Genomic DNA, 27,952 nt, shown 5'->3' with positions numbered 1-27,952 from the left:
CGGCGCCCCGTTCATAAAAATGTCCCTTACCCCAAAGAAACATCCTCCACGGAAGGATTCTCCCGAGTAACCCCCTCCTCCATCCCCCCCCCAAAAAAAAATCCTTCCTGAAACTGTCTGTATACTTCCCAATAACCAATACAATATGTAAGCAATGGGCAAAGTTCATAACTTGCAGACCTTCCCCTGGGAACTGTGGGGGATTAAGTCATCCTAAAAGATGTATTCATAAAATTTTCGACTATGCTAAACAAAATGGCTATCTCAAAATTTTAATTGGGTGACTTTGGGAAAAAAATGAGTGTGGGAAGGGGCCTAGTTGCCCTCCATTTTTTTAGTCACTTAAAAAGGGCACTAGAACTTTTAATTTCCTTTCCAGTGAGTCCTCCTACAATAGTCTAGGACCACTGGGTCAATGCGATTACCCCTGGGGAAAAGAAAAAAAACAAAAAAACAAATAAACACGCATCCGTGATATTTCTTTTGGCAAAAAAGGAAATATTCCACATTTTTGTAGATAGGAGCTTGGAACCTCCACAGTAGGGTTCTCTGATACATTGAATATGATGGTGTGATTATCATTAATGTTCCGTATCTTTTAAGGGGTCTTTTCCCCTTTTTTCGAAAATCAGCCAAATTTTCCCAGGCGTATAACTTTTGATAGGTAAGATTAAACTTGATAAAACTTATATATTTAAAATAAAAATTAAAATCTGATTCTTTTGATGTATCTATTGGTATCAAAATTCCGTTTTTTAGACTTTCGGTTACCATTGAGCCGGGTCGCTCCTTACTTACAGTTCGTTACCACGAACTGTTTGATTACTGGTGGATAGCCACTCATTTTGAGGCCAAGAAAGTTATTTGTCCAGAATCAGCAGAGAAAGTTGATTTTTCCCGCACTATTAACGTTAAATCATGAAAAAATTGTTTGTAAAATTGTAAAACATTATAATTTAAAAGTCACCACTTGAAAGCTTTTCTGCTTATCCTAAAGAATTAAAATCTTAGTTATCTACTAAAAACTTTGCAAAAAATGGTTTTGCTGCAAAAACTAAAGGGCTTTAGCTACCAGTAATTAAAGCTATAATTAACAGCTAATACCGAAAATTACTGTTTATTACCCAAGGATAAGGCAATGCATGATATTATGTTTAGTTTTAAGCATTAATATCCGTTGAGTCCAAGTTCTGGGTTATTTTTAACCTAATTTTTCAATTTCAGAAAATGTTGAAGTTTATTGTTGTCGCATTGCTCCTTGTTTTTGTGTATGCTGAGAGTGATGATGCGAGGTTCTTCATGCCCAACTTTGGAAAGACCATCACATATTACAAATTTACTTCTGCAGCAACCACCGTCTCCAGTACACCATATTGTTATACTGTCACACCTTCGATCTCACGCACGGTTGATGCGGATGATAATACCCTTACGTCCACAATTGCTGCAAGTAACTGTCGCCGTAAGCGATGGGCTTTTGAAAACCCCTCAGAAGACAATCTGGCCATCATCCAAAATGGCAGCCCAACCGCAGTCAGTATTGGCGAAACGACTGCTTTACCAGACCTCCGTCCAGTGGAAAATGACGGTGAAACTTACCTGATTGATACATCTATTAATGCTAAAGAGCTTGAAACGTTCATTGGTCAAGATCGATTTTTGATTTCAACTTTGAAGACCACAATAACTAGTTTTTTCACAGTGACAAACAACGCCCCCGCCAGAACAGTCACTGCCGGTTGCATTCCACAAGGAGGATCTCTTAGTCGGTGCTAATCATTTATATTTTATGGTTTTGCTCTATTTATTTTGTTCGAACTAAAGTTGTAAATTATTAAACTTTACTGATTTTTTTGTAATCGCCTTAAAGTCTTTTGTGTTTTCTAAAGTAATTTAGTATTCTTCAAACTTGTTTGTATGAGCAATAGTACGAGCCAGAGTTCGACAAAATTGAATTATTGACATATCATTTTGAATTGACAAATTAAACTTAGAATTGATTGTTGCCATCGGATTTCCATCGGAGACTCGAAAACAGAATTGCCATTTTAATTCAAAAATTGAATTTTGGAACTGATAATTATCCTTTAAATGTTTATATCGTTTGAATCAATCAACTGAAACTGACTTGAAATGCAAAAGAAAGATGCTAAATGCATTAATTTTCATATATTTCAGAGTTGTATATCCTTTGTGTAAACCTTGTCCTTGGGGAAATCCTCCAGCCCTCCCTCATTTGTGTCAGTAATGATATGAGTGTAAGCTTTAATTTCCCTCTCATATTTCAAGATTGGGAATCGAGTGTTAGTTGAACTAAAGGGAAATTGAATTGTTTAGTTAGGACTTTCATAAGAGCTTTTTATTCTAATTAACGGCCTTTGTGATTAAAAGGTCATTCTTAAAGAATTTGAAAAAAAATTGGAACTTTAGCCTAGAGGCCGAGGCACTGACTAGGGAGGCGAACCCCCCTAATATATGCAATAAAAATATACGGATATAAATGGTGGTTACATAAGTTATTTCGTAAGTTACATACATTTATTACTAATAGAAATTTTCATAAATGAAACTAAACAACTTTTGAAAAAGCCATTTAGCCAAAAAAAAGAAAGGAAAATTGTTATGCAAATTCCGTTTTAATTATTCATGTACGGTGAGCCAAAATCAAAACCTGCATTAATTTAAAACGTTCAGAAATTAAATAAAAATTAAGTTTTTTTAACTGAAAGTAAGGAGCGACATTAAAACTTAAAACGAACATAAATTATTCCGTATATGAAAGGGGCTGTTCCCTGCTCAATGCCCCGCTCTTTACGCTAAAGTTTGACTTTATCTCACAACTCTGCTTTATAAAACAATAAAAAAATTTAGTGTAAAGAGCAGGGAACAGCATATTTCATATACGGAATAATTTCTGCTCGTTTTAAGTTTTAATGTCGCTCCTTACTTTCAGTTAAAAAAAAAATTTTTTTTTATTTAATTCAGTTAATCTGGTTCCCACGTTGTGTTGCTCGGTATTAGTACCTGCTCTTCTGTTTCCGCTATCCGTGCTAGTGCACTTGCAGATATTAAGAATAAGCTTAAAGCAGGCTATGCTGAAATTGTCCCAAATCGTGGCTGACATTCCCGTAAGGCCTTGGCTAAACTCTATTCAACATATTGTAACCATTCCATTCTTTTTCTATCAGGTTTGTGCTCTTTTTTAATACTAGTGATATACAGGATATTAGAGTTTTGTTTTTCCGTGATTGTAAATATCTTTTGTATCTGCCTCGTTGGTATAAAAACCGTAAGATTATTCGAATGTTTAATGCAACTGATATATTGATGTCATATAATAAGTTGGACTCCAAGTTAAAAGAAGTGGCTTGCAAGCGGTTAGGTCCTTTTCATCCTCTCGTGAGATTACTCTGATTTGCATTTGTTGTTCTTTATAATTAACATTGTCATAAGATAGTTTTTTCTTTTTTTTTGTTCTTTTTTCTTTCGTTTTTTGTTACTCCTCTTTATCACCACATTAGTGGGTCAGAAATAAATTATTGTTATTATTTTAATTTTTTGAAAGACCAGTCTGGGAGCGAACCCTTCCCTCGGTTTGATATATCCGAAGTACTGATCCAACAACATCGCTGAAACCCTACAGCCCTCAATACTTCAGCCCTCAATATAAATGAAATGTTTGAGCAGCTATTGAAGTCCTTTCAGTATCTGACTTTCTAAAGAGCACTTTTCCCAACCAAGCGGAATTCGTTTCATTTTTCTCAACTTTTGCTTAGAACTCAGTCCTTTCAGTCTTTCCAAGATCTCAGCTTTTGTAGCAAAAACTCACTCAGTCCCCACCCGAAATAGTGATTCTTCTGTACTTTTTTAAGTTGTGGGGTTTGAAAACAGACGTGGCTTATACACACATGTTACCTTTACCATTATTGCCACATCTCGTCAACTGCTGGTGCTGGACACTGGCATATACGCAGGAATGGTTTTCCATGGTTGGGGGGCAATAATAAGAAATTCTATCATGAATTTGCCAAAAATAAGTTTTTCAGGAAGAGAGGTAGCTCGTCAACTGCTGGTGCTGGACACTGGCATATACGCAGGAATGGTTTTCCATGGTGGAGGGGCAATAATAAGAAATTCTATCATGAATTTGCCAAAAATTAGTATTTCAGGAAGAGGTAGCTCGTCAACTGCTGGACACTGGCATATACGCAGGAATGGTTTTCCATGGTTGGGGAGCAATAATAAGAAATTCTATCATGAATTTGCGAAAAATTAGTATTTCAGGAAGAAAGGTAGCCATCAAACCCCCAAGACTTTTCCAATGCAGTTTAATAGATAAGATAAGATTTATTGCAAAAAGCCTGCGGGTCATAGCAACACAGAAAACAGTCTACAAACAAAGCTCAGGAACAAAATACAACTTTAGATAATGTAAATCATAAAAAGAAAAAAAAAGAACCACAAAAGGACAAAAAAAACACACCAAGGCTCGACATTTTAGCCAATAATCACCAATCATGATAAAATTCAAATCCTAAAAACCGTAACAAGCTATCCCCTCAAGCATGGTTCCGTATGTTTAATTCCTATACGAAGAAACTTACACAACAGTTTAATAGCACATGCGTTCCTCTCAGCCATCCGCTGAATTAACCAGCATTCACTCCCAAACACTCGTCCAAAACATTCACTTCGCAACTTGAATACAAAATCACACATCCACACCTAGGGCGAAAATAGGGCCCAGCCGCCAGCCTAAACTTTCCTAAAAATTTCCTTCTCTCACCTAAATCCAAACTTTCCCCTCTTATCAACAACAAATTCTTCAAATCCTAATTATTCAACCCAAATTGAAAATAAACCTCTCCCCCCAACAGTTTTTAGCCTGGGAGTAAAAACTCAAAGACATAGATTGGTCCTTATGAGCTTGCCACTCTTGGATTTCTTGGTCATTTAGGGTTCGCTGGACTTTCTTCCATACTGACACGCTTTCACCCAAATGAATCATAATTAAATAAAGATAAAAGAAATGTGAAATTCAAAGCTAGTAAATAAAAAAAGTTGGAGAAGGTTTTGCCTACATACGAGCTTTTTATGCGTTTTTCACAGTAAAATAAAACTTTATCAAAACAAGTTCAAATTTGTAATCTGTTCAAATATTCTGGGGCCAAGGGGAAAATCAGAGCATGAAAATAGTATAATGCATTAGAAAACTAAATTCTTAGATATGGCGAAAAGGGTGTTTTAGTGCACCTGACAGATTTGTTATTGCACCTGCGTGGACGAACAGGTGGCTTAAAAATCAAACATAGGAAATCTCCCAGGAAGTGGTAGAGCTCTATAACCAATGTCGTGAGGAGTGGCCCCTAACTGGTGCCGATGTCATGAGAAATGACAAAAATTTGCAGTATTGTGTCAAGAAAATTATGAGGAATGTAGCGTTCCATAGAAACTAAATGTTAAATTTATATTCGTGCCAAAAATTAGGAAAAATACCAAAAAAAATTAATAAACACATAGAGCTATTTGCAGTCATCCCAGCTTAAAAAAAATTGCCGACTTCTACAGTAGCCGATCGATTTCAAACTGTTGAAGATATATTTAAAAAATCTCTGTTATTGCCACGAGTTGGCATTTTCGTCCCTAAACACACAAGCAGCCTTAACTACATGAGCAGTTATCATGGACTGTCATGGCTGACACAGTAACTCTTACCTAGTTAAGTATAAAACGCAGCCAATAATAGCCTAAATATAATGAAACAAGGATTGAAAAAAAATGTCCTGGTTAAAATAGGGCCGTTTTTTTACTCATATTTGTGCTAAGATCTTACATCTTTTGTCAAGGACGCTTAGAAGTGAAATCTTAGCACTAACATCTTACATCTTCTAACATTCTTTTGCAAACGTCTTTCTTCATCATTCTGCTCTGATCAGCGGTCTAAGAACAGTGACGAGTATATCAACAAAGTTCGCTCATCGTTGTTCTATATGGCAGAAAGATGGCGTCCTTCACACTTTTTGCTAACTTCAGTGAGTTGTAAGGACTCAGAACAAAGATGAGTTAAAAGAACAGAAATCTTTGCAGAAAGATGTGATATCTTAGATGTAAGATCTTAGTGCAAAAGAGCAGCCCTAATATAGTATAGGTTATGACGGGAACTCTAGAGCTACGTCTATAGTCCTAACAATACCAAAACGGTTTTACCCTGGACTCTACTGCAAAACAATAATGAAGTATCAATTTAGTACAACAAAAAAAGAACCATTCACTGGATTGACTTTGACATTTTATGAGGTAATTTCTTTAGTTTCAAGACTGTAATTTAAAATTTGACCTGTAACTATATTTTGGAGCATGATGAAACGAGAATACACCAGCAGCTCCTGAAATTGCACTGAAATTGCATCCAATATTGTGTGAGTAATTTGAATTTTGATGAAATTTTAGACTGAGTGAAGGGTAAATATCATAAGCCTATCTCGGCAAAATATGGGAGAATTTACCCAAAAAAGAAAAATGGATCGCCGGCTGCTAGAAGAGTCTAGGTAGTCTGGGGAGCTAGGTAGCAGCGCTCCTCTTCCATTGAAAAGACACAAATTTAAATGGAGGATATGAGACTGAAGATTTTAAGAATGTTCAAAAGCAAGTCACAAAGTTTTATAATTTACAAGTTTAATTGAAACCAAATAAATAAACAAAATATAAAATACAGGTAACTAACATCGACTTAGAGCACCCCCTTCTGGAATGCATCCAGCAGTAAGTGTTCTAGTGGGGGCGTTGTTTGTGACTGTGGAAAAGCTGGTTATGGTGGTCTTCAAAGTTGAAATCCCAACTCCAAGAAATCTTTCTTGGCCAGCCGACTTTTCAAGTTCTTCAGCGTTTATAGATGCATCGATCAAGTAAGTTTCGCCGTCATCTTCTATCGAGTGGAGTAGCTCAGGTAATGCGGTCGTTTCACTAATACTGACTGCGGTAGGACTACCAGCCTTGATGATGGCAAGATCGTCTTCTGAGGGGTTCTCAAGAGCCCACCGCTTACGACGACAGTTACTTGCTGCAATTGTGGAAGTAAGGGTATTATCATCCGGATCAACCGTGCGTGATATCGAAGGTGTGACAGTGTAACAATATGGTGTACTGGAGACGGTGGTTGCTGTAGAAGTAAATTTGTAAAATGTTATCGTTTTTTTGAGAATCGGCAATAAAAATCGAGCGTCATCGTTATCAGCATACGCAGCAGCGAGGATCAATGGAAGAGCAATAAGCTTGAACATGTTCTAAAATGAAAATTTAAGTTAGAAATATAAGTGTAATTGAAACTCCCTTGACTTCAATATATCACAAGTGTTAACTAGACTTCTCATTCTTGTTCTTTTCAGTTGTTTTTTTTTTTGGGGGGGGGGGGGGAAGAATGACTGATTTGTGCATCAATTCAGGCTTTACCATTTCTAGTAAAAGTCATGTGCTTAGCGATATTACATGCTCGATAATAAATCTTAAAAAAAAACTGTACGTGAATTATACTTCATGACAAAGTAAATTTTAGGAAAACACAAGCAACCCTTTTCAAGTATTAAATCTGTAGGAGTACTTGTGCGAGTCAACAGAAGGTTTTCAAGCTTTAATTATTTGTCGGATTCCATAGAACCTTTGAGATTTTAATGGGTAAGGCATAAGCAAATAGAAAAAAAACGAAAATCAGTTAATTTTACTTACACATTTACTTTGCATTAATGTTGGAAGGACTGTTTTGGTTCAAACAAACAATACTGAGTAAGACCAATCAACACCGAATCTATTAAATCTAAATCAGAATGCAAGGATAAAAACAAGATTCCGATGCCTTTGTTTTAGTAGCGGTAACTTGTAAAATTTTAACCATTTCTCGCAAATATTTTCCAAGGTCTGTTTTTTAATATGATAGAACAAGAAGATTGCATTCCTTTGGGAATTGACTCCTCTTGAAAAAACAACTCCTTTTCTGGAAATTAAGGAAATAATTTTCTGGAAATAAACAACTCTTTTCTGGAAATCTCCTTTTATGTAAAAAATATTCTACATTTTGTGAAACAAAAACTTTCCTGAAGATTACTTGCTAAAGGATAAGGCAATTGTCACGTGGATTAATTCAAGGTGTTATGCTACATGACTTGAATTTTGTAAAAGAGACAAAAAACTGAAAACTGTGTTGCTGGTTTTTCGAATGTTATTACCAACTACTTGTTGGAACAACGAAGTTTTTTCAAGCTTCCAGGATACGGCGGAGAAAAATTTAATAGCACAAGCTCCAGTTTCCATGTTTTTGCGCAAGTAAGAAGAGGCGACGTAAAAAATTTAAAAAGCACCAGAACAGCTACACATAGAACATTAAAAACATCTTTAAAAAAAAAAAATGAAATATGGCAAAACAAATTGGATCAATCTATCGACTATACTGATTTGAAGGGGTGAATACAATCTCTCTTGAACTTAATAAACTTAGAACTGAATTTTAAATCTTAAAATCTGAATAAAAATGTCACGGTGCAAATTTTGAATTGCCGCGCCAATGTTCTTTCGTGTATTATCTTTTGGGAAATTTTTCTTCTAATAATTGGGCAAAGTTAATTCTGTCATTTGCAAAAGACTTTTTTTGCATTCCCTATCTATCCTTACTCTATGCCTGTATCTACCTTAGCTCTGCCCTAAGATGGATGATAGACTATATATCTATATCAACAATTGAAATGAATCATTTTAATACAATTCTGAAAAAGTTATGTCAGCTTTGCCTCTCACAGAGACCATCTGTCTTGGCTTTACTCTAATTAGCCATGGCTCTCAAGATTTTATTCACTTCCACCAAGTTGATTTTAATTCAAAAATTTAATTTTGAATCAAAATTAACTTGGTGGAAGTGAACAAAAACTTGAGAGCCATGGCTAACTAGAGTAAAGCCAAGACAGATGTTCTCTGTGAGATGGCAAAGCTGGCATAACTTTTCAGAATTGTTCAGTAGAGAAGAAGAAATTAAAAAAAGAAGTTTACCTTCAATATTTTTGTTTTTAGCATCTAACCATATGTTTGATTGAGTTCTATGTCTATTTTTTTGGGATTTAGTTTTATTACCGTAGGAAAAATTAGGTTTAAAGGAAACAAATTTAAAGAACAGAATTGATATATATCAAGTCTGTGATATGTAGAAAATTTTCTCCACCAAGTTGAAAGTTCGGATGTTTAAAAGGCAACACTTAATTTTGTCAGCACATGACAAGCAGAGCGCTATCGAAATTTTTTAGCTAAAAAATACTATAATTGCCAATGGAGGAAGAATTTAGAGGATTCTCGACCTTTTCACTCTTCCAGAGTATAAAAGATGTCCATAAAAGAGCAACTTCTTAGCCATGTATACCTTACCCCATCCCCCTCGTACCACAAATTACACCATCACAATGAATTTCTGACGTAACCCCGATTAGAAATACTTTGCGACAATTTTTGTAGGGTAGGAGACATGTCACAAATGGTCAATTTTAGATGTTATGAACAAGAACTATGAACAAATGAACATATACTATTAACAAATTTTCGATTTCCGTTACTATTTATAGTATCTAATGTATCTATATACATTAAAATAGTATGTATAGTATCTTTAATAATAAAATTTAAAGTATCTAATATAGGATCAGAAATACTTTGCGACAATTTTTGTAGGGTAGGAGACATGTCACAAATGTTCAATTTTAGATGTTATGAACGAGAACTAAGAACAAATGAACATATACTATGAACAAAATTTCAATTTCCGTTACTATTTATCAACCGTTACTTTTCAATTTCCGTTACTATTATATATATATTATAAATTTATAAATATGTAAAGTAGGGAAATAATCTCAAATTATACCAGATGCATTCCCAAAACCCTCCATCTCCGGAGAAAAAATGCACGTGTCTACGCATAAGCATGAGCGTAGCTAGGGATTTTTTTAGTACTGTCTTTATGTCAGCTAGATGGGAAAAAATTTAACTTCTTCCAATAAAAATTATCGGTTAAAAGATTTTTTCCCAGGGATAGGGGAATGTGTGACCTGACGAACACTAGCTTCAGTCCCTCCTCTTGATCAACCCCAGCTAATGAGTTAAGATAAACAAAATTTTCTATATGGAAAGATATATAAATATTATAATATGATGTGCTGAACAAGAATCTAAAATTGTAGTTTATTTTCTTACTTTCCACAAAAGAAATTATAGAATGATGGAAATAGAAAATCACTATAGTAGAGTAAAAAAAAAGATTTAAAAATCTGTATCTTACTTCTGAATGTGTTCCGAGAAGCTGTACACGTTTTCAGAATGATTTCATCTAAGCTAGGGTTTGATTATATAGCAGGGTGAATTGCCTCAGGGTTAACCAGCATTTGCTTGAAAAGCCGGTCTCTGTTCTACTTTGTGAATACCGACCTAAATAGTGTTGCGCAAAACTGTTTCATCTACCTAGAATCAGAAAATGGAATTGACTTATTCTAAAAGGCTAGATAAAAAAGGGATTAATTAATTACTGCAATTTAGGGCGAGCTTCAGCACAAACATACGTTTCAGTACTGAAAAATGGAAGGGCTATAACATTTTTTAGGTAAATGAGACTCGTGGTTCTTTGAGATTACGCCGTAGAACCTTTCCTTCTAGCCTAACTTAAGACTGTGTTACGTTATGCAAAGATACAAAGCAAATTTTTTCCGCGGTACTTGTCGGTTATTGGAAACACACCCAAGAAGTGGAGTTTGGTTAATCCTAATGAATGGTTACATCTCAGAAAACCGGTCTCATAGCTACAAAAACAAGTGACGGATGATACAATGCATTGGTCTTAGATTGGATGCATTACACTTGTATAATTTGGGCTATATATTTGCACATTAGGGGTGGGGATGGGGGGTAGATTACGCTAGGTTAGGTTGACAAGTACCTTTTTCCACAATACAGGCAGTGCTAAGTAGACTCCAGCTTTACTTAGAATTTTACGTTCTCAGCTTATGCTACTTTATGGAAAAGTGAATGGCCAAAACAAACAGCAACAGAATGGAATTTCTTGATGGGCAATCAAGGCCGTACCCAGGATTTTTTTCGGAGGGGGTTTTACTCAAAGATTTTTTTTGGGGGGCGGGGGGTATACACACCTTGTTTATATCCATTGTTGTTACGTTTTTAAGAGTCAAAAAACATTTCGGGAGGGGGTTAAAACCCCTCTAGCCCCCTCCCCCCTCTGGGTACGACTTTGTGAGCAATTAATAAGTTTTGAAAACAAATCAGCAGACTTTTCCTAGAAAATCCTTCACGCTTGATCTGAGCTCAAATCTTCATCCCCATTCCGTGTTTTTATTTGCAATAGATTACTTATTATTATTGTGATAATTTTAGGTGAGGGTTATGATGTTTTTATGAATTCTTAGTACAATCTAGTGTGAAATGGCTTGTTTAAGGGTGAAAGATCAAACTTCATGTAACCGAATTGAACTACTTAGCATAGAAAATTGCGTACGTAGTGTGAAAGCAGCTTTAGACCCCGTTCGATAAAGCTGAAGATGTTGTATCTTAGTATGTAGTATCTGATAAAACTCAAGTATCTTATTTAAGTTTTAATCCATTTGTGCTTTTTAGTATTTTGTTCTTTCAAAATTTGTAGTTTCCTTTCCCGATGTAGAAATACTTGGAAAATGAATAATACTTCATTTTACTTAGTTTATTTAGTTGTGTCTTCACAAATTTATATAAAATAATGAGTAATTGCACATCAGCTGTTATGAAGAGGGCTGGAGGATCTTCGTGTCTGTGGGGGCGGGGGCGGATGCTTAAATATTTAAATGGTGCATTTTATGCTCAAATTTTCAAGCTTCTAGTGAACCGTTGAATAAATATAGAATTAGCGGATGGGGGTGATTGGATCTCTAATTTCACTTCGCCTCTAGGGATATTTTTAAAGATCAATAAGAATATTTTTAAGACCTATATGTGAGTTTTGCGGGGCCATAGCTCTCCTCTTATTGCAGAAATAATTTAAGTCTAAATAAAATATTATGTTCGTATGCTCACATGTGTAAAAGGCCACACAAACTTTAAGTTTGGCCACACAAACTTTTTTAGTTTATGTGGCCAAACTATTCAGAACTGATTGTGTGGTCTTTCCATAACTTGTAGGGCTTCAATATGAGATCCAACTAAATAATGCAAACCGCAAACTTAAAAGCCGACACTTACTATCAAAATTTTACTTTGCATGGGAATGCTTGGAAAAAAAAAACAGCTCATTTTGTGTATTTACTTTTCGAAATAAAGTATAATTATCCAAATTAAACTGTCCTTTCCTCAATATGATGGGAGCTTTCGCCCCTCATAGGCCTCATACAGCACATTTCATCCTATATATATATATATATATATATATATATATATATATATATATATATATATATATATATATATATATATATATATATATATATATATATATATATATATATATATATATATATATATGCGTGTGTGTGTATATATGTAAAACACCTAAAAACCAATACTTCCATTTAAGCGCTGATAAAGCAAAGTTCCTCCTGTCATCTACGTCCCTCTTCTGGTAAATCTCCTGACTGTGCTCAAGAATCGCCACCCTCCACCTCTTAATGAATTGCGCCGGTAGGCTTATGGATGAAATCTCTTACGATACAACAGAAAATATTCATCTGCAATAAGAAAGGCCCCGCTGCAGCCTTAATTAGGCTTAGTCAAAATGAAAAGAGATTGAAGATAAAGATTAATTCCTACCTCCACCAGACCCCTTTACATATTTATCTCAGACTCACGGAGAGTTATACAATTTGAATATTAAAATGCACCCTTTTAGTCATCTGGCACCCCCACCCGTCTACATAATGACCTACCGCCCTCCTTCATAATAGCTGATGCGCAAATATACATCATTACCATTTATCTGGTATGGACTACGTGACTTTTTAGGAACGAATGCGCTACCGTCTGGCCTTACATGTTCTGAAACTGGGAAGGTTATGATATGATGTCTCAATATTTTTAGATTCATTGGCTATCACAGAATTGTCAATACTTAGCAACATCACCCTCTTTGAGGTAAAATCGTGGTTTGGTACCACAAAATAGCCGCAAACGCCAATCTTTTTGACTGGTTAAAAAGGGCACTAAGACTTTTAGTTTCTGTTCGAATAAGTCTTTTCTTAATTTTCTAGCATTATTGGTTCGATACGATCACCCATATAAAAAAAAAAAAAAAAAACCAAAAGAACAAAAAACAAATAAACACACATCCTAGATTTTTTCTTGAGGAAAAAAAAATTCAAAATTCCATATTTTTGTGGCTTAAAACATCTTTGGGAAAAATCATAGTTTGGTAGCCTACCACAAAATGGAAGAAACCACCACTTTACAACTGGCTAATCTTTTTGACTACTTAAGACAGGCACTAAAACTAAGGGTACTTATGCACTTAGAAGCCTATTGTTTAGGAGCTGAAACCTCTACATAGTTCTCTTATAGGCTGAAATTTACGGTGCGATTTTTATCAAGATCAGTGGCCTTTTGAGGGATGTTTCTCCTCATTTTTGAAAATCAGGAAAATTTTCAAAAGTGCTTAGCTTTCGATCGGTAATTTGGGATTAGAATAAAATGTTGATTCTTTTAATGTATTAATTGTTACAAAAGCTTCCTTTTTAGAGTTTCGGTTACTATTAGCCCGATTTGCTCCTTACTTATAGTTCGTTACCACGTACTGTTGGAAAATGTATTTCAGTGATATTTTAGATCATAGTAGCCTGGTACTTTCGGTCTTTAGAAGAAGAACCAAAACAATTTAAAATCTATGCTGCTTACCTTAGTTTAAGATCTGAAAATCAATCTAAAAAAAATCTAAATTGGTAACAATGAGTATTTTATTTCGATAATAAAGAAAAATATAAATATTTATTTGATTGAATAAATAAAAAAATTCTCCAGATCCCCCTTCTTTCCCCTCTTTAACACCAGTTTTTTAATGTAAAAATAGGCACATATTGCACCCTGTTTAAATCAGAATAATCCGTGGATTTTTAATCTTTATGACCCAAGGACCAAAATGGACCCATTGTCCCTATCCCCTACCAGCTTTTTAGCAGAAAGATAAGCATGTTGCAACTTTTTCGAAGCAGAATAAGGCAATCTTCAGTCTATATGATTGCAAGATCAACGTGGGTCAGCCACTCCCCTTTTTTTTTATTTCTGACATTATAGCAGCAAAATATTTGACGATTTTTAACCTTTACTTAAACTAGAACCAATTACCCTCAGATTAAGAATCAACACCCAAATTGTCAAAAGCGTTTTGACTAACAAATGCCAAATGATATCCTAAACCCCATAAGAAAATTTGTTGCGTTAATTAAAAAGGCTCAAGTAAAGGTTTGTAAAATTTCGTGGTAAACCCGGTTTTTGTCGAATTAAGATTCAGTTGCTCAAAAAAGTTATTGAAAACCCCCTGTTTTTGAAATCAAGATGTTTTTTACACTACATTAGATGCCTAACATAAACTGAATTATTTTCCAAACCCCAAATGCATTTTAGTATTTCCACTGTCCTGTAAGATTCATGTCGTAAAACATGATGCATTGTGAGTTACTGTACCTGAAACACGCTATAGCTTTAATTAGTTTGCATAATTCCCAAAAAACATAAGAAAACATAAGAAAATCCAATAAATTTTTCTATGTTGAAATAAAAGCCATTAATGGGTTTCCTTTTTTATTTTCTTTGTTTTTCCCCTTGTAAAATTCATCCTTTTCTTATTTTAACGGTTTATTTCACCAGCAAGATTGGTAGGAAAGTCTTACTCCACCCCGCTCCCTTCCCCCCTTTGGCTATGCCCCTACGTTCTAACCAAAATATTAGAATGACATGTACTTATACTTAATTTTTATTATCATTTAATATTTACATTTTCGTAAATACGTTCAAAGACAATGGCTGTACATGAGTTGAAAAAATCGAAAATATATACAGAAAAGAAAATAAGAAACTAAAGCGAGAGCGATTTTTAGCAAGTGGAAAAGAAAGAAATAAAAAGACAAAATATATACTTCGGCAGTTTTACATTTTGCCAATTTTTATTTTATATTAGGTTTTTGTTTTATATTCGACTTTTTTCATCATCTCTTTTTTTGAGTGCTAAAGAGGACTTGGTGGAGGTCATTGCCAGAAAGACTCCTTTATGCTTTGGTTTTCTTCTTTTCCACTGGATGAAAATTATCCTCGTTTTCGTTTCTTAGATTATTTTTATATCTATTTTTACTTCGTCTTTTTTTTTCCTCAATCATTGTCTATAGTTTTATTTACACTTGCCCTGAATTTTCGAAAGAAGCTATTTTACGCAACAGTATGTAGGTCGGTTATAAAGTTAGTTATAAAGTGGAACAGATATCTACTTTACAAATCATTAGGGTTGTAAACCCTAAAGCAATTCACCCTGCTATATAAGCAAAGCTTGGATCGGATAAAATCATTGTGATACCGTAAAAGCCTTCTAGAAACATCTTCAGAATAAAGGTATTTATAATTTCACATTTTCCTTACATTTATATGTATTTTTTATTCATTATTTCGTATTCTTTTATATATTATACCTTTTTACATCAATAATCCTGTTCACAAAAGCTTCAGTTAAAATTTAACTTGCACTGAAATAAGAAAAAAGACAAAGATTATTCAATTAAGCTCAAACTGAGTATGCTAGGTTTATCAATTACAGCAACGTCTAATTAATGTTTGTTAGTTGTTTTTTTTTGGGGGGGGGAGGGTTATGAATATAATTTTCGGGCATTGATTTATGCTTTTTAACGTCAATTACGCCTTACAAAAAAGTCAAGACCTTATCAAAATGAAAAATCATAAAGTTGATGTAAGCTACTAATTATTTCACATGTTATCTCGACATCTAACTGTCCGCATCAACCTTCAAATGAGAAATATAGGTTTAAAAATGTCAACTCCACTAATATAAAATCTAAAACTGTGATCATTTCTGAAATTGTTCAATTCGTGCTCTAGCTGTTTTTTCTATTTTCATTGTCACTGAGTCTTTTAAGACTAGGGTTATCCTATACTTGTGTGAACTTAAACTTTGCTCCTGAGCGTTGATACTAACTATATCGGTTCTTGGTTATGTGGGAGTCAAAATTTTACTCAGCCTTTTCAGAGGAAAGCAATAACGGTAGACATAAAATCAAATGTCATAAAATTAATAGAAAATACGCGGAATACATTCTTATTATTATTACTATTATAATAATAATCTTCTCAAAAATGAGTTTTGTCAATTGTAAACATTCTCTTTAGCATAAAATGGATGTTTTTTTTTCTCAACTCGTAAATTAATTTCTTGAAAAATCATTATGTAAATTTCATTTACCAATTGGTGGGAAAATCTAATGGTTTCTTTTTATAAGCAGGCAATAACGCTATATGTAAATCCAAATGATTCTAATAAAATAAACAGAAAATAAATCGTTTTTTCATAAAAATAAAGCTTGTCAATTATAAGCAATTGACAGGTTGTAAACAGTTTTTTTTCAATTTAGCATAAATTGTCATTTTTTTTAAAACTCCTAAAATAGCTTGATTTTTTCCTGCTTCATCCTGGTCATTGTGCCAAATTCAAACACAAATTCGTGGAAAACTCAACTCTTTTTTCTTAAATTTAGTCATTTTCTTCGAATTCAAGGTAATGTCTGATTGATAATTGAAAGCCTACATTTTGACGACTTAAATTAAAGAGAGAGATCTCCGTACAGTTTTGAGATGTGTTGTCACATCAGTTATCAATTCTTTCACTGATATTTCAAAATATTTCTGGTTATTCTAATATTTGTGTTAAAAGGAAATAAAGGAGATAATTCGTCTGCAAATTGGAAATTTAGAGATCTTTTAATTGTTTGTTTGTTTCTGTCTTTTCCATGAGCGAAATTAGATTTCTTTGAAATCTCTTATGCGGATTCTTCTTTCAGAAAATGTTCAAGTTTGTCATTCTTCCGCTGTTCCTCGCTGCTGTGTACGCTGAAAATGAAGATGCAAGGTTTATAATGGCTGAGTTTGGAAAGACGATTACGTACTATAAATTTACTTCGGCAACAACTACTGTCTCCAGCACGCCATATTGCTACACTGCCACACCATCGTTCTCAACTACAGTTGATGCGGACGATAATACTCTCACTTCCACAATTGCTGCTAGTAACTGCCGTCGTAAGCGATGGGCTTTCGAAAACCCCTCAGAAGATAATCTTGCCATAATTGAAGCTGGTAGCCCCACTGCTGTCAGTATTGCCGAAACCACTGATTTGCCCGAACTACGCCCAGTGGAAAATGATGGTGAAAGTTATTTGGTGGATGCATCCATCAATTCTGAAGATCTTGAGAAGTCGGGTGGCCAAGAAAGATTTTTTGGAATAGGAATTTCAACCGAGAAGACAACAGTAACCAGATTTTCCACTGTTACAAACAACGCCCCTACGAGGACAGTCAGTGTTGGATGTATTCCACAAGGTCAAAGCACAGTCAGTCAATGCTAGTGTAAAACTTTTTGTATATTCCCCTGTATTTATTAGACTTCAAATACAATTCGTAAGTTATTAAAGTTTGTTCCCTGCTCGTTTGAAATTGCTTAGTCTTTTCCAAAGATTTAATCATTTCTAAGGAAGTTCTGGCAATGCTTATCCCCTATAAGAGCAATAATAGGGAGGGTTTGGCCATAGAAACATATTAATGGGAAGCTAAGAATAAAAATGAAATTAGTGTTGGAGAATTTTATTTCTCATTTTACAGAATCTTCAGTTCAGTAGGCAGGAAATAGAGAAAAATCAAAAGACTCCGGAATAAAATTCTACAGCCCTTTTCTTATACAGTAGTTGGCAAGTTGAAGTAAGGAATGTCAAAATGCTCCACTGTACTTTGTACCCCCTACAGGTGGAAGCCGATCTAGTTTTCTTTGCTCTTTACCCAGGAAGTTCAAAGAGAAGGCTGAGGGCCAGCCACCTTTCCTGTCGCACACCCTTCCTTGTGACCGAGACTACTACTGCTACGATTACTGTTATTGCTACTACTACAACTACAACTAATACAACTACTGAACCAAATCAAATGAGTTTTTAGTCCATTCGGGTTGTCAAGATAATACATATATACAATATTTAAGTAACACAATAGGATATTAAGTTAAAACATTCAGGGAAAGTTAACAGGCATATAAAACTAAATTAAAAGACATTATGTGTATCCAGATTGCCAAAAGGTCCTCTGTGCAGTATCCAAGGAACAGCTAAAGATATTACTTTGGAGCTTTCGGGGCATGTTGTTTTTGATATTTAACTAAATAAAAGACAATACATGCATCAAAGGTTGTCAAGTGCGTATCTGCGATATCTAATGAAAGTTGAAGTCTTGCAAGTTGAAACTTCCAGGGCATGTTGAGGGTGATGCTGAACTAAATCAAAAGAAACTATATGCACCCAGGTTGTCAAAAAGGCGTATCTGCAATATCTTAGGAAAATCTATGGGTATTAAGCTGAAACTTCCAGGGCTTGAACTGAATCAAAAGCCACTATGTACATTCAAGGTTTTCAAAAACTTTATCTGCGACATTTCAATCAGGGGAGGTCAATTAACATTTGTCTGTGGGTTGTAACACGATGGTGGTCAAAATGGCTTCAGCCTTACAGAAGCACAAGGATTATGCAAATTTTCAACCCATTTGTTTGAATAATATTCCACATAGCCATCCATCCAAAGCTCTATAGTACAACTACTGTACTACCAAAATTTGTTGCAAAATTTCATCGGATATACAAATAGCAAGCCAAAATCTTGATACTTAAGGAGAAAAACTGAAAAGAAGTTTTTAAATTTTCCTTTTATTAACCATGTGAAAAAACTCAATTAAGAACGAACAGATATTAATTAAGATCAAACTTTTCTATAAAAGAATTTTTTCAAAGAAAGGTAAAGAGCTACATTAAACCTAAGAGGAGTATAAAATAAAGTCAAACGGTAATTCAAGTGTAAACCATGCATAAACCAGTATCAAAAATTAATTGGAACTCAAGATAAATCTAGATTAGAATGAATAACCAAGCTGAACTTATAACGAACAGAAACTCCAAAAAAAGGAGTGGGGCCCACATTCTGTCCCCTATCCCTTATAAAGATCGGAACATCATTTGTTCTTTACTGAAAATAAAATACAATTTAAATATTTTATCTTTTGTAAAGTTAATAAGATGAATACAAAACTTGTTTAGACTTTGAGGAACGAATATCAGTGTGTATTAAACTATCAATTTGTATTTCGTGTAGATCTTTTTAGTAATCTTGGTTATTATGATGCTGACAAATTTTTTGGATGTTATGACAAATAAAATTCGCATCTCGAAATAAGAACTGTTCTCATTACAGTGCAAGTGACGCTCTGATCTTTACAATGCATAGGGGCAGAGCTGTTCCTAGGAGGCAACTGGATTAGCTGCCCCGGGCACCGCAGCTGGGAAGAGGCGCCAAAGCAGGGGAATTGCATACTTTGATCAAATACTTTGATTCGACTTTTTTTTATTATGTTTGAGTCGGGAGGGGGCGCCGTAATTAATTTTCCCCGGGCACCACCAACTCCAAGAACGGCTCTGCATAGGGGTGTTAGCCTTTCCCACTGCAAGTTGTAGTTTCTGTTTGTTTTAAGTTTAACTTGGTCCGTCTGTTTTGGTTTCTTTTGTTTACTGGTTGTGGTTTATATTCATTTTACACTTTGATTACTATTTGACTTTATTCGTCAAATTATTAATTAATTATTAAATTATTTATATGTTTAATACAACTCTTTAATCGTCTTTGCGTGACGACTACTTGCGACTGTGACCACTTGCGGCTGCGACTACTTCTGACAGTGACTACTTGTAGCTCTGACTGCGACTGCGACTATTTGCAACTGATACTGCTTCCGACTAGTACTTTGACTGCAAAAGCTTGCAACTGCGACTACTACTTGCGACTGCCAGTAGTACTGCTACTACTTCGACTGCAAATACTACTGCTAGTCCTGCTACTACTAATAAAACTAGAACTATTGAACTAAGTCAACAAATTTTAAGTGCAATCTACTTGTCAAAATGGCATGATGCATCCAGGCTGTCTGCAATATCTTATGAATGGCTAAGGTTATTAAGTAGAAAATTTAAGAGGATGTTGCGGGGAATATTGAATTAAATCAAAATATTCTTTGCGCAACCAGGTGATCAAAATACTGTTAGATAAAATCTCGAATTGCTGAGATTAATTACTACTACTATTACTTTGATTGTGACGCGACAGCAAATACTACTTCTAGTTCTACTGCTACAACTAGAACTGTTGAACTAAGTCAAAAAAGTTTAAGTGCATCCTGCTTGTCAAAATGGCATAATGCATCCATGCTGTCAAAAGGGTTTATCTGTAATATCTAAGGAATGACTAAGGTTATTAAGTAGAAAATTCAAAGCAATGTTGCGGGGAATGTTCAATTAATTCAAAAGGCTCTGTGCATCAAGGTGATCAAAATACAGTGACATGTCATTTTAAATTGCTGAGATTTCCAGAATTTTTTTCCAGGAATATCCAGTTTGTTGTTGATAATTCTTTCCAGTTATCTGGGTCATTATAGTGATGTAATCTCAATTTTTGTCAATGTTTTGACAAATTAAAGCACACTGTTCAAAATACATAAATGTTCCAATAAAACATAATTAAATTAATAGGCTTCAGAGCGTTAATGGCTAGAGGAGAGGCTGGACAGTAGGAAAACTCCAGTTTGTAGTAATTTTGCTTGCTTTAAGTTTGACTTGCATATTCAATAAAATTTTTACTCGTTTTAGGATTAATTTATTCATCTATAGCAGTATCTGCTGTCTTTATGTTTGATAAGATTATTTATTTTATTTTCTGTTTGTCTAGAGTTTCATTTATCCCTGTATACTATTTTCTGGTCGCTTTAAAACTGAACTATTATAGGACTTTATTTCTGCTGGATTTGAATAGAATATGGCTCTTTACTTTTCTTTGAAAAATTTCTTTTTCAGAAAGTTTTTTTTTAATCATCATGAAAAACAAATCTTTTGATTTGTCTATTGTTGTCAAATCTCCTTTTTTAGAATTTTTTCTTTATACTATTAGGACGAATTGTTTCTTGCTTACAGTTCGTTACCACGAACTGTTTGAGACCAAACAAAAGGAACTTGATCCAGAAACAATTGTGTTCCTTTTTGAGGTTATCTTAAGACGATCCTTGTACTCAGGAAGGGTTTCGAGGACCAATCGGAGAGAATGGACATCATATTCTCTAATATTATGAAAAAAGCTAAGCAGGTGTAAACATGAATACAAGGGTAAAAAAAAAGCTTCTTTTGTCAGAACCTCTTGGAAAGCTCCTCCGGTTCCACCTTACAGTCTTGGTTGTATACATCTATATTAGTTTCTACTCTCTAGTCATGTAGAAGCGTCATTAATATTCATCTTCTCCTACATTTAAATTTGCACTGTCAAAGCAAAATATCTTAGCTTTGCTATTGCGCTTTGATTACTATACTTGCTTTATCATCTAATACCTTGACAATTATTGATATGATCAACAACTACTTACAATACGTGCAATTGGCAAAATTAGATTTTACCCTTATTACCCATAACTAGGACTTCTGAAATCAGGATTATCAGCGCAAGGCCGATGAAACTGAAAATGAAAAATAGATCACTCTAATAGCCTGAAGTTCTATACATCCCGTGCAGATTCAAGAAAGCCCAACTTGGGCTTTGATATATTTGTGAAAATAAGGTGGATGACAAATTTATTGGCTTGCGTAATTTAAAGACACTGGCAATGCATTACAAACATGTTTATGCTAAACAATAGAAAATGCCTACAATATTTAAATAATTATTTGCATGATTCACGTAAAAATTCCAGTTTGGGATGGGATGGGGGCAGGGTCTCCCAATGGTGGGATGGGTAGCGACCAACATTTTTGCGCCCGATTGCTAGCATCCGCGATAGCATGCTCCGGTGAGTGGTGTACCACATTTTTGCGCATAGCTGCTTTTAATTTCCGTTCAAATGAGCCCTCTCACGATGTTCTAGGACCAATGAGTCGATACGATCACCCTGAAAAAAAAATAACAAAAAAACAAACAAACAAAAAAACAAATAAACACGCATCCGTGATCTTTCTTGGGGCAAAAATTGCAAAATTCCACATTTTTCTACATAGGAGCTTGAAACCTCCACAGTAGGGTTTTCTGATATGCTCAATCTGATGGAGTAATTTTCATTGAGATTACTTAATGTTTTGGGGGTGTTTACCCCCCCCCTTTTCAAACATTGGCCAAATTCTCTCAGTGTCGTAACTTTTGATGGGTAACATTAAATTTGGTGGATTTTTTTGAATTTTAATTCAGCATCAATATTCAATTCTTTTTATGCAGGCTATCTGTTGTTATCAAGATACTGTTTATTATAGTTTCAGTTACTAATGAGCCGCATCGCTCCTTACTTACAGTTCGTTACCACGAACTGTTTGATTAATTTAAAGAAGTTTAAAAAAAAATCTAACAGAAATAAAGAGCGAGATTAAAACATAAAATAAACCAAAATAAGGTCATGTGATACGTCAAACTCGAACTACAATAAATGAAACATATAAACTCGTGCAGCATTCCCAATTTGCTAAACTTGTTTTCTTGATCATGGCTATATAGAAAAACACCGAGTGCTGTTTTCGGAGTGCTAGGCGTATCCCCCCGTGTAAAATTCCTCCTCCCCCAGGAAATTTTCCCCTTATTCCCCTGGATAATTTCGGATGTTCATTAGAAAGGAAGTTCAACTCAACTATTTAAGCCAAAGGTAACGCTATAGAGTTTTTGTGATACCTTGGATGTGAAGGAATATTTGTTTTGTGAGGAGAAATTAGCGACAGTACTAAAAGGATAAAAAATAATAAGGCTCCAGATGCTGATAGTGTGGTAAATGAGTTTCTTAAATATGGTGGCTCTGAGGTTATAAATAAGGCCACTAACACTTAGAAGAATGATTTTTAAAGCGGGAGCGGTGCCTAACGTCTTTTGGGGAATTTTCATGGAATAACCTTATAAAAAAAAGGGGGCAAAAATGAGTGTGGTTATAATTAAGGGATCTCTTATATTACTGCAAACATCAAGTAGCTGCGTCATATGACGAAGTTGAGACTTAGAGACCGTAGACAAAGTTTTAAAAGAAGAACAGTGCGGGTTTAAAAAGGTAGAGGATGTGTCGACCAAATTTTCACTCTTAGGTTAATAATTGAGAAGTGCCTGAGTTTTCAAACACCTTTGGTCCTCAGTTTTATAGATTATGAGCAAGCTTTCGATTCTGTTGATAGAAGAGCTTTATTAAAGGTCTTATCCTTGTATGGTATACCAGACAAATACATTAAAGTGATTAGTGCTATGTAAGAGAATAACACTGCTACGGTTAAGGTAGGAAATGAGGTTAGCAGCTGGTTTTGTGTTAAAGCAGGAGTTAAGCAGGGTTGTGTTCTATCCTCCTTTGTATGGATTATTTTGATGGACTTTGTTTTAAGGAGCACAGGAAAGGCAATGGGAGACTATGAAATCAGATGGGGAGGAAACAGTCTCCTGGATTTAGATTATGCTGACGATTTAAGCATCCTAGATGACAGTGTGAACAATATGCATGACCTTTTAAAGTTTTTTCGAGTTCAGGGTTCTAGAATAGGTTTGGAAATTTATGTTAAAAAGACCAAGTCACTAAGGCTAGGAATAAGTGAAGATGAAAAGGTGACGCTGGGAAAAGAAAAGATTGATCAGGTGGACAGCTTCACTTACCTTGGTAGTATTATTAGTAAAGATGGTGGGAGCAGTGAAGATGTCAAAAGTAGAATAGCCAAGGGTGTCTTTTTCACAGTTAAAAAAAAGTTTGGAAGAATAGGAAGATAAGTCTGTAAACCAAGATTAGAATATTAGAAGCTACAGTGATGACAGTGGTCAAATATGGCTCGGAAGCATGGGCGCTCCGGAAAGCGGATGAAAATTTGCTAGATGTTTTCCAGAAGAATTTTTTAAGGATTGTTCTGGGTACCCGGCTGACTGACCATATTTCAAACAATAGGCTATACGAAAAATGTGGTTCAATACCGCTCTCCAGGGTTATAATGAAAGAAAGGTTGAGATGGCTAGGGCACGTTGTGCAGATGAAAAATGACAGATTGCCGAAGATTGTCCTTTTCGGCCAACTGTTTAGGGCTAAGCAGAAAGTAGGTCTTCCTCGTCTGGAATGGGAAGACGTCATAAAGAAAGATTTAAAGGACATGAGAACTTCCTGGGCGGGTTTGAAAAGGGAGGCTTTGAATAGATTGGGATGGAGGAGGAGCGTGTGTATCTGTGTTGGCCTCAGGCGGTTAGGTGCTGCGATGAGTTGTTAGTAGTAGTAGTAGTAATATCTTTATTATCCCAGAGGCACTTCATATAGAAGGGGTGGCCGTAAAAACGTCAGAGGGGATTCATTAAATTGAAAATTAAACGTTCTAATGCTCTTTTTAAGAGTCAAAAGTGATCGAGGGGTAACCCCCATGCCCTTTTTCTCCAAACTAATCTAATCAAAACTTTGAGATAGCCATTTTGCTACAAACAGTCCAAAGGCCGTACATATTATGCCTCCAGGGTTGACCAAACCCCCCAGAGCCCCCAGGACAAGGGCTGTAAGTTATGCAAGTTGCCCATTGCTAAAATATAAGGTTTTTATAGAAAGAGTGGTCGTAAAACTTCGGAGGAGGCTCGTTCAATTGGAAATCAAAATGGTACTTGTATGATATAGCGCCGACTTAATATTCTTCATCTAAGTAGAGCCTGTTTCTCTGACACTCAATTCTAATGAAATATACCTAAGTAAGACAAAAATATAACACTTTAGAAACTAATTTGGGCTATATATTTGCACATAAGGTGGTGGGGATAAAGTATAGCGCGTCTGCATGCCTAATGTGTTAGGTACAATTATTCTGCATATTATGTAGTAAGAATTGTTTTCTAACTGCACATTGTCCAAATAGTTTACCAACATCCCTAATTTGCAAATGTATAGACCAAATTATATATTTCCCATCTATTCTGCCACTTCTCTTTGTCTTGCCTCAAGTTGAGCTTAAATAAACTAACGAAAAAAGACCGGCTCTACAATGCGTCAATGTATGAACAACTTGAGTGGTCGGCGCTATATCATGCAAGTACCATCGAAAGTTCCCTTTCTAAGATTCAAAAGTGATCAGAGGGCAAGCGCCCCCAAGCTCTTTTTTTACCCAAACGCATCCGATCAGAATTTGAGATAGTCATTTTATTCAAAATAGTCCAAAAGTCATATAACTATGCTTCCGGGGTTAACACCCCCCCCCCCCCGGTGCGAAGCTGTAAATTACGCAAGTTGATCATTATAAACATATGAGGGTTTTTTTTATTAAGAAAAGAGGGCATATTTTACCCTGGATCTCAAAATAAGGTTAGAGTATGAAGGTGAAACTGTGAAAATGTGGAGAGGCATGCCAAATCATGATTGCAGCGGGAGCTGCAACCTTTAAAGAGCGAACAACAGCCCATAGTAACCAAAAGTTAAGAAACGCGTTTTGAAAAAAAACTGCCTAGTGAAAAAAAATTGCCAGCTGACACTGACTAAGGAATGGTAATTATTATTTCGGTTTGTCTTAAAAGTAAAAGTTTATTGCGAAAAGAAATTTATAGTGATTTAAAAAAAAGCCTGAAACCCATCGAAAATGGCTTCAGATCAAAATTAAAAGTGTAACATTGGAATCAGCATGGTGGAAAACGTAATTCAGGGAAATTACAGCCTCCCTCCTTGAACAACAGAGAAAATCGCTTTTTTACATCGGTAGCACTGATGTCTCTTTTTTTTCTTTTTTTTTCTAGCAGGGCTTGGGGGTGGCCAGAGTATCATAGAGAGATGTGTAATAGCTTATTCGAAAGGGAATTAAATTTGTAAGTGTCCTTTTTAAGTGACCAAAAATATTAGAGGGCAACTAGCACCCCTCTCTACAGGCGCCCTCCCCCCCCCCCCCAAAGTCATCCAATCAACATTTTGAGATAGCCATTTTGTTCAACATAGTTCGAAAGTCAATTATCTATTGTTTTAATGGTGATATGACCCTCCATAGTCCCTGGAGAAACGACTATACGCTGTATTGGAATCAGATATATCAATATCTCGCGTATCGGTTTGAGCGTACTGTTATTGGGCGTTTTGGTATCGCCTTTATCTTACACAAGAGTTTGACAGCTAATACATAATATATTGCTCATACATACGTCCTTTCTTCCTATAAATTTCACCATCAGCAAGTTCCAAATCATGGTTGCAGCGGCAGCTGTAACCTAGTAAAGAGCGAACCACAGCCCAGAGAAATGCGTTTGAAAAAAAAAACTGTCTAGTAAAAAAAAAATTGTCATCTGACACTGACTCAGGAATAGTAACTATTATTTCGGTTTGTTTTAAAGTAAAAGTTTATTGCGAAACGAAATTTATGGTGATTTCGAAAAAAAGTCTGAAACCCCTCGAAAATGGCGTCAGATCAAAATGAAAAGTCTACCATTGGAATCAGCACTATCGAAAACGTCTTTAAGAGAAATTACAACCCCCTCCTTGAACAACAAGGGAAATGATTCTTTTGCATGAGTAGTACTGATCTGTCTCCCGTTTTTTTGTGTTTTTTTCCTCTAGCAGGGCTAGGGGGCCACCAGAACATCATAGAGAGATGTATAATACCTCATTCAAACGGAAATTAAATTTTCTATTGCTTTTTCTAGATGACCAAAAAGATTGGAGGGCAACTAGCCCCCCCCCCCCTAAAGGCCCCTTCCACCCAAAGTCATCCAATCCTATTTTGTGATAGCTATTTTGCTCAACGTAGTTCAAAGGTCAAATATATTTGGTTTTGGTAATGATATGACCCTCCATAGTCCTTGGGGAAAGGGCTACACACTGGATCAGTATCGGATGTATTTATATGACGCGTATCGACATGAGCGTGTTGTTATTGGGCGTATTGGTATGGCAGGTATCTAGACAGATTTTTAATAGCTCATATAAAAGATATTGCTCATATCTACGTCCAGTGGCGTAATTGCATCAAAATCCAGGAGGGGGGGGGCAAAGTTGGAGTCAATTTTCCCAAATCAAGTGAAAATAATAGTGAAAACTATGAGCCATATATTACCATAGAGGCAAAGATACATTAAAGAAAACTGACCTATTTCTCTGGATAGTTGAATTATGCAGGCTTATCTTAGTTTTGACAAGACTTTATACAGAAACTAAATTTCAGCTGGGGAGCAAAATGAAGTCTGAGGGGGAAAACTTGGGTCCGGAGGGGGCAGTTGCCTCCCCGTGCCTAATAACAAATGCACAGGGGTTGAGTTCAACCCCTGTGCAACTCAACCCCATTTAACTAAACCCCCGTGTAACTGAACCCCCATGTAACTGTAAATGTGTGTAACCATGTAATTGTGTGTTAACAGAACACAACTGATGAGCCGAAAGTGATGAAAGAGAGAGGTAATACCGAACTCTCAGCTACCATTCTTGGGAGACATCTGACAGTTTATAAGTGACCATGGAATTTCTTTGTTGTTTTAAAGTCACTTTTCTGTGAATAGGCAGCGTGGCGGCAGAGTGCACCTGGCGACGATAAATCAAATCAGTCCTGTTTTTGTCAGGAAAAAATTACTCAGTGATAGTTTATTGCTCCCGCTAGCATTATGTACTTCTAGGTCCGGGCCTAGGGACCCAGTGGTAAATCCAGGCCTGAGCGTGCACATATTTCCTTTTGGTGAT

The 27,952-nt window shown here is 35.4% G+C and overlaps 3 protein-coding genes across 4 annotated transcripts in view; 2 read left to right on the top strand and 1 right to left on the bottom strand.

Annotated features, from left to right (window-relative positions):
• The window catches only part of LOC148953988 (phosphatidylserine lipase ABHD16A-like), a 48,216-nt gene extending 46,279 nt beyond the window's left edge, over window positions 1–1,937 (top strand). For both annotated transcript variants that reach the window (XM_089085720.1, XM_089085721.1), the window contains one exon: window positions 1,225–1,937. In XM_089085720.1, coding sequence (XP_088941846.1) covers window positions 1,225–1,776 — 552 coding nt within the window. In that variant the 3' untranslated portion in view covers window positions 1,777–1,937. The remainder of the gene's footprint in view (window positions 1–1,224) is intronic.
• Window positions 1,938–6,642: 4,705 nt separating this feature from the next.
• On the bottom strand, window positions 6,643–22,220 carry LOC148953986 (uncharacterized). Its single transcript, XM_089086874.1, has 3 exons — window positions 22,015–22,220; window positions 10,310–10,488; window positions 6,643–7,283 (listed from the first exon to the last, which is right to left on the bottom strand). Exon 3 carries the CDS (start codon window positions 7,278–7,280, stop codon window positions 6,720–6,722), a length of 561 nt encoding a protein of 186 aa, XP_088943000.1. The 5' UTR covers window positions 7,281–7,283; window positions 10,310–10,488; window positions 22,015–22,220; the 3' UTR covers window positions 6,643–6,719.
• LOC148953987 (uncharacterized) lies at window positions 15,507–17,692 on the top strand. The gene is made up of 2 exons (XM_089086873.1): window positions 15,507–15,594; window positions 17,052–17,692. Exon 2 carries the CDS (start codon window positions 17,055–17,057, stop codon window positions 17,613–17,615), a length of 561 nt encoding a protein of 186 aa, XP_088942999.1. The 5' UTR covers window positions 15,507–15,594; window positions 17,052–17,054; the 3' UTR covers window positions 17,616–17,692.
• Window positions 22,221–27,952: the final 5,732 nt, after the last annotated feature.

Source organism: Artemia sp. Qi Xiang Cuo, chromosome 3, assembly GCF_049724085.1.
Source record: "Artemia sp. Qi Xiang Cuo chromosome 3, ASM4972408v1, whole genome shotgun sequence".
NCBI lineage: Eukaryota > Metazoa > Arthropoda > Branchiopoda > Anostraca > Artemiidae > Artemia > Artemia sp. Qi Xiang Cuo.
Note: the sequence above shows the minus strand (reverse complement) of the source record. Positions and strands in the feature narration are given on the sequence as shown.

Coding starts and splice junctions, on each gene's coding strand:
- LOC148953986 (XM_089086874.1), bottom strand. CDS start 7,280: ATGTTCAAGCTTATTGCTCTTCCATTGATCCTCGCTGCTGCGTATGCT.
- LOC148953987 (XM_089086873.1), top strand. CDS start 17,055: ATGTTCAAGTTTGTCATTCTTCCGCTGTTCCTCGCTGCTGTGTACGCT.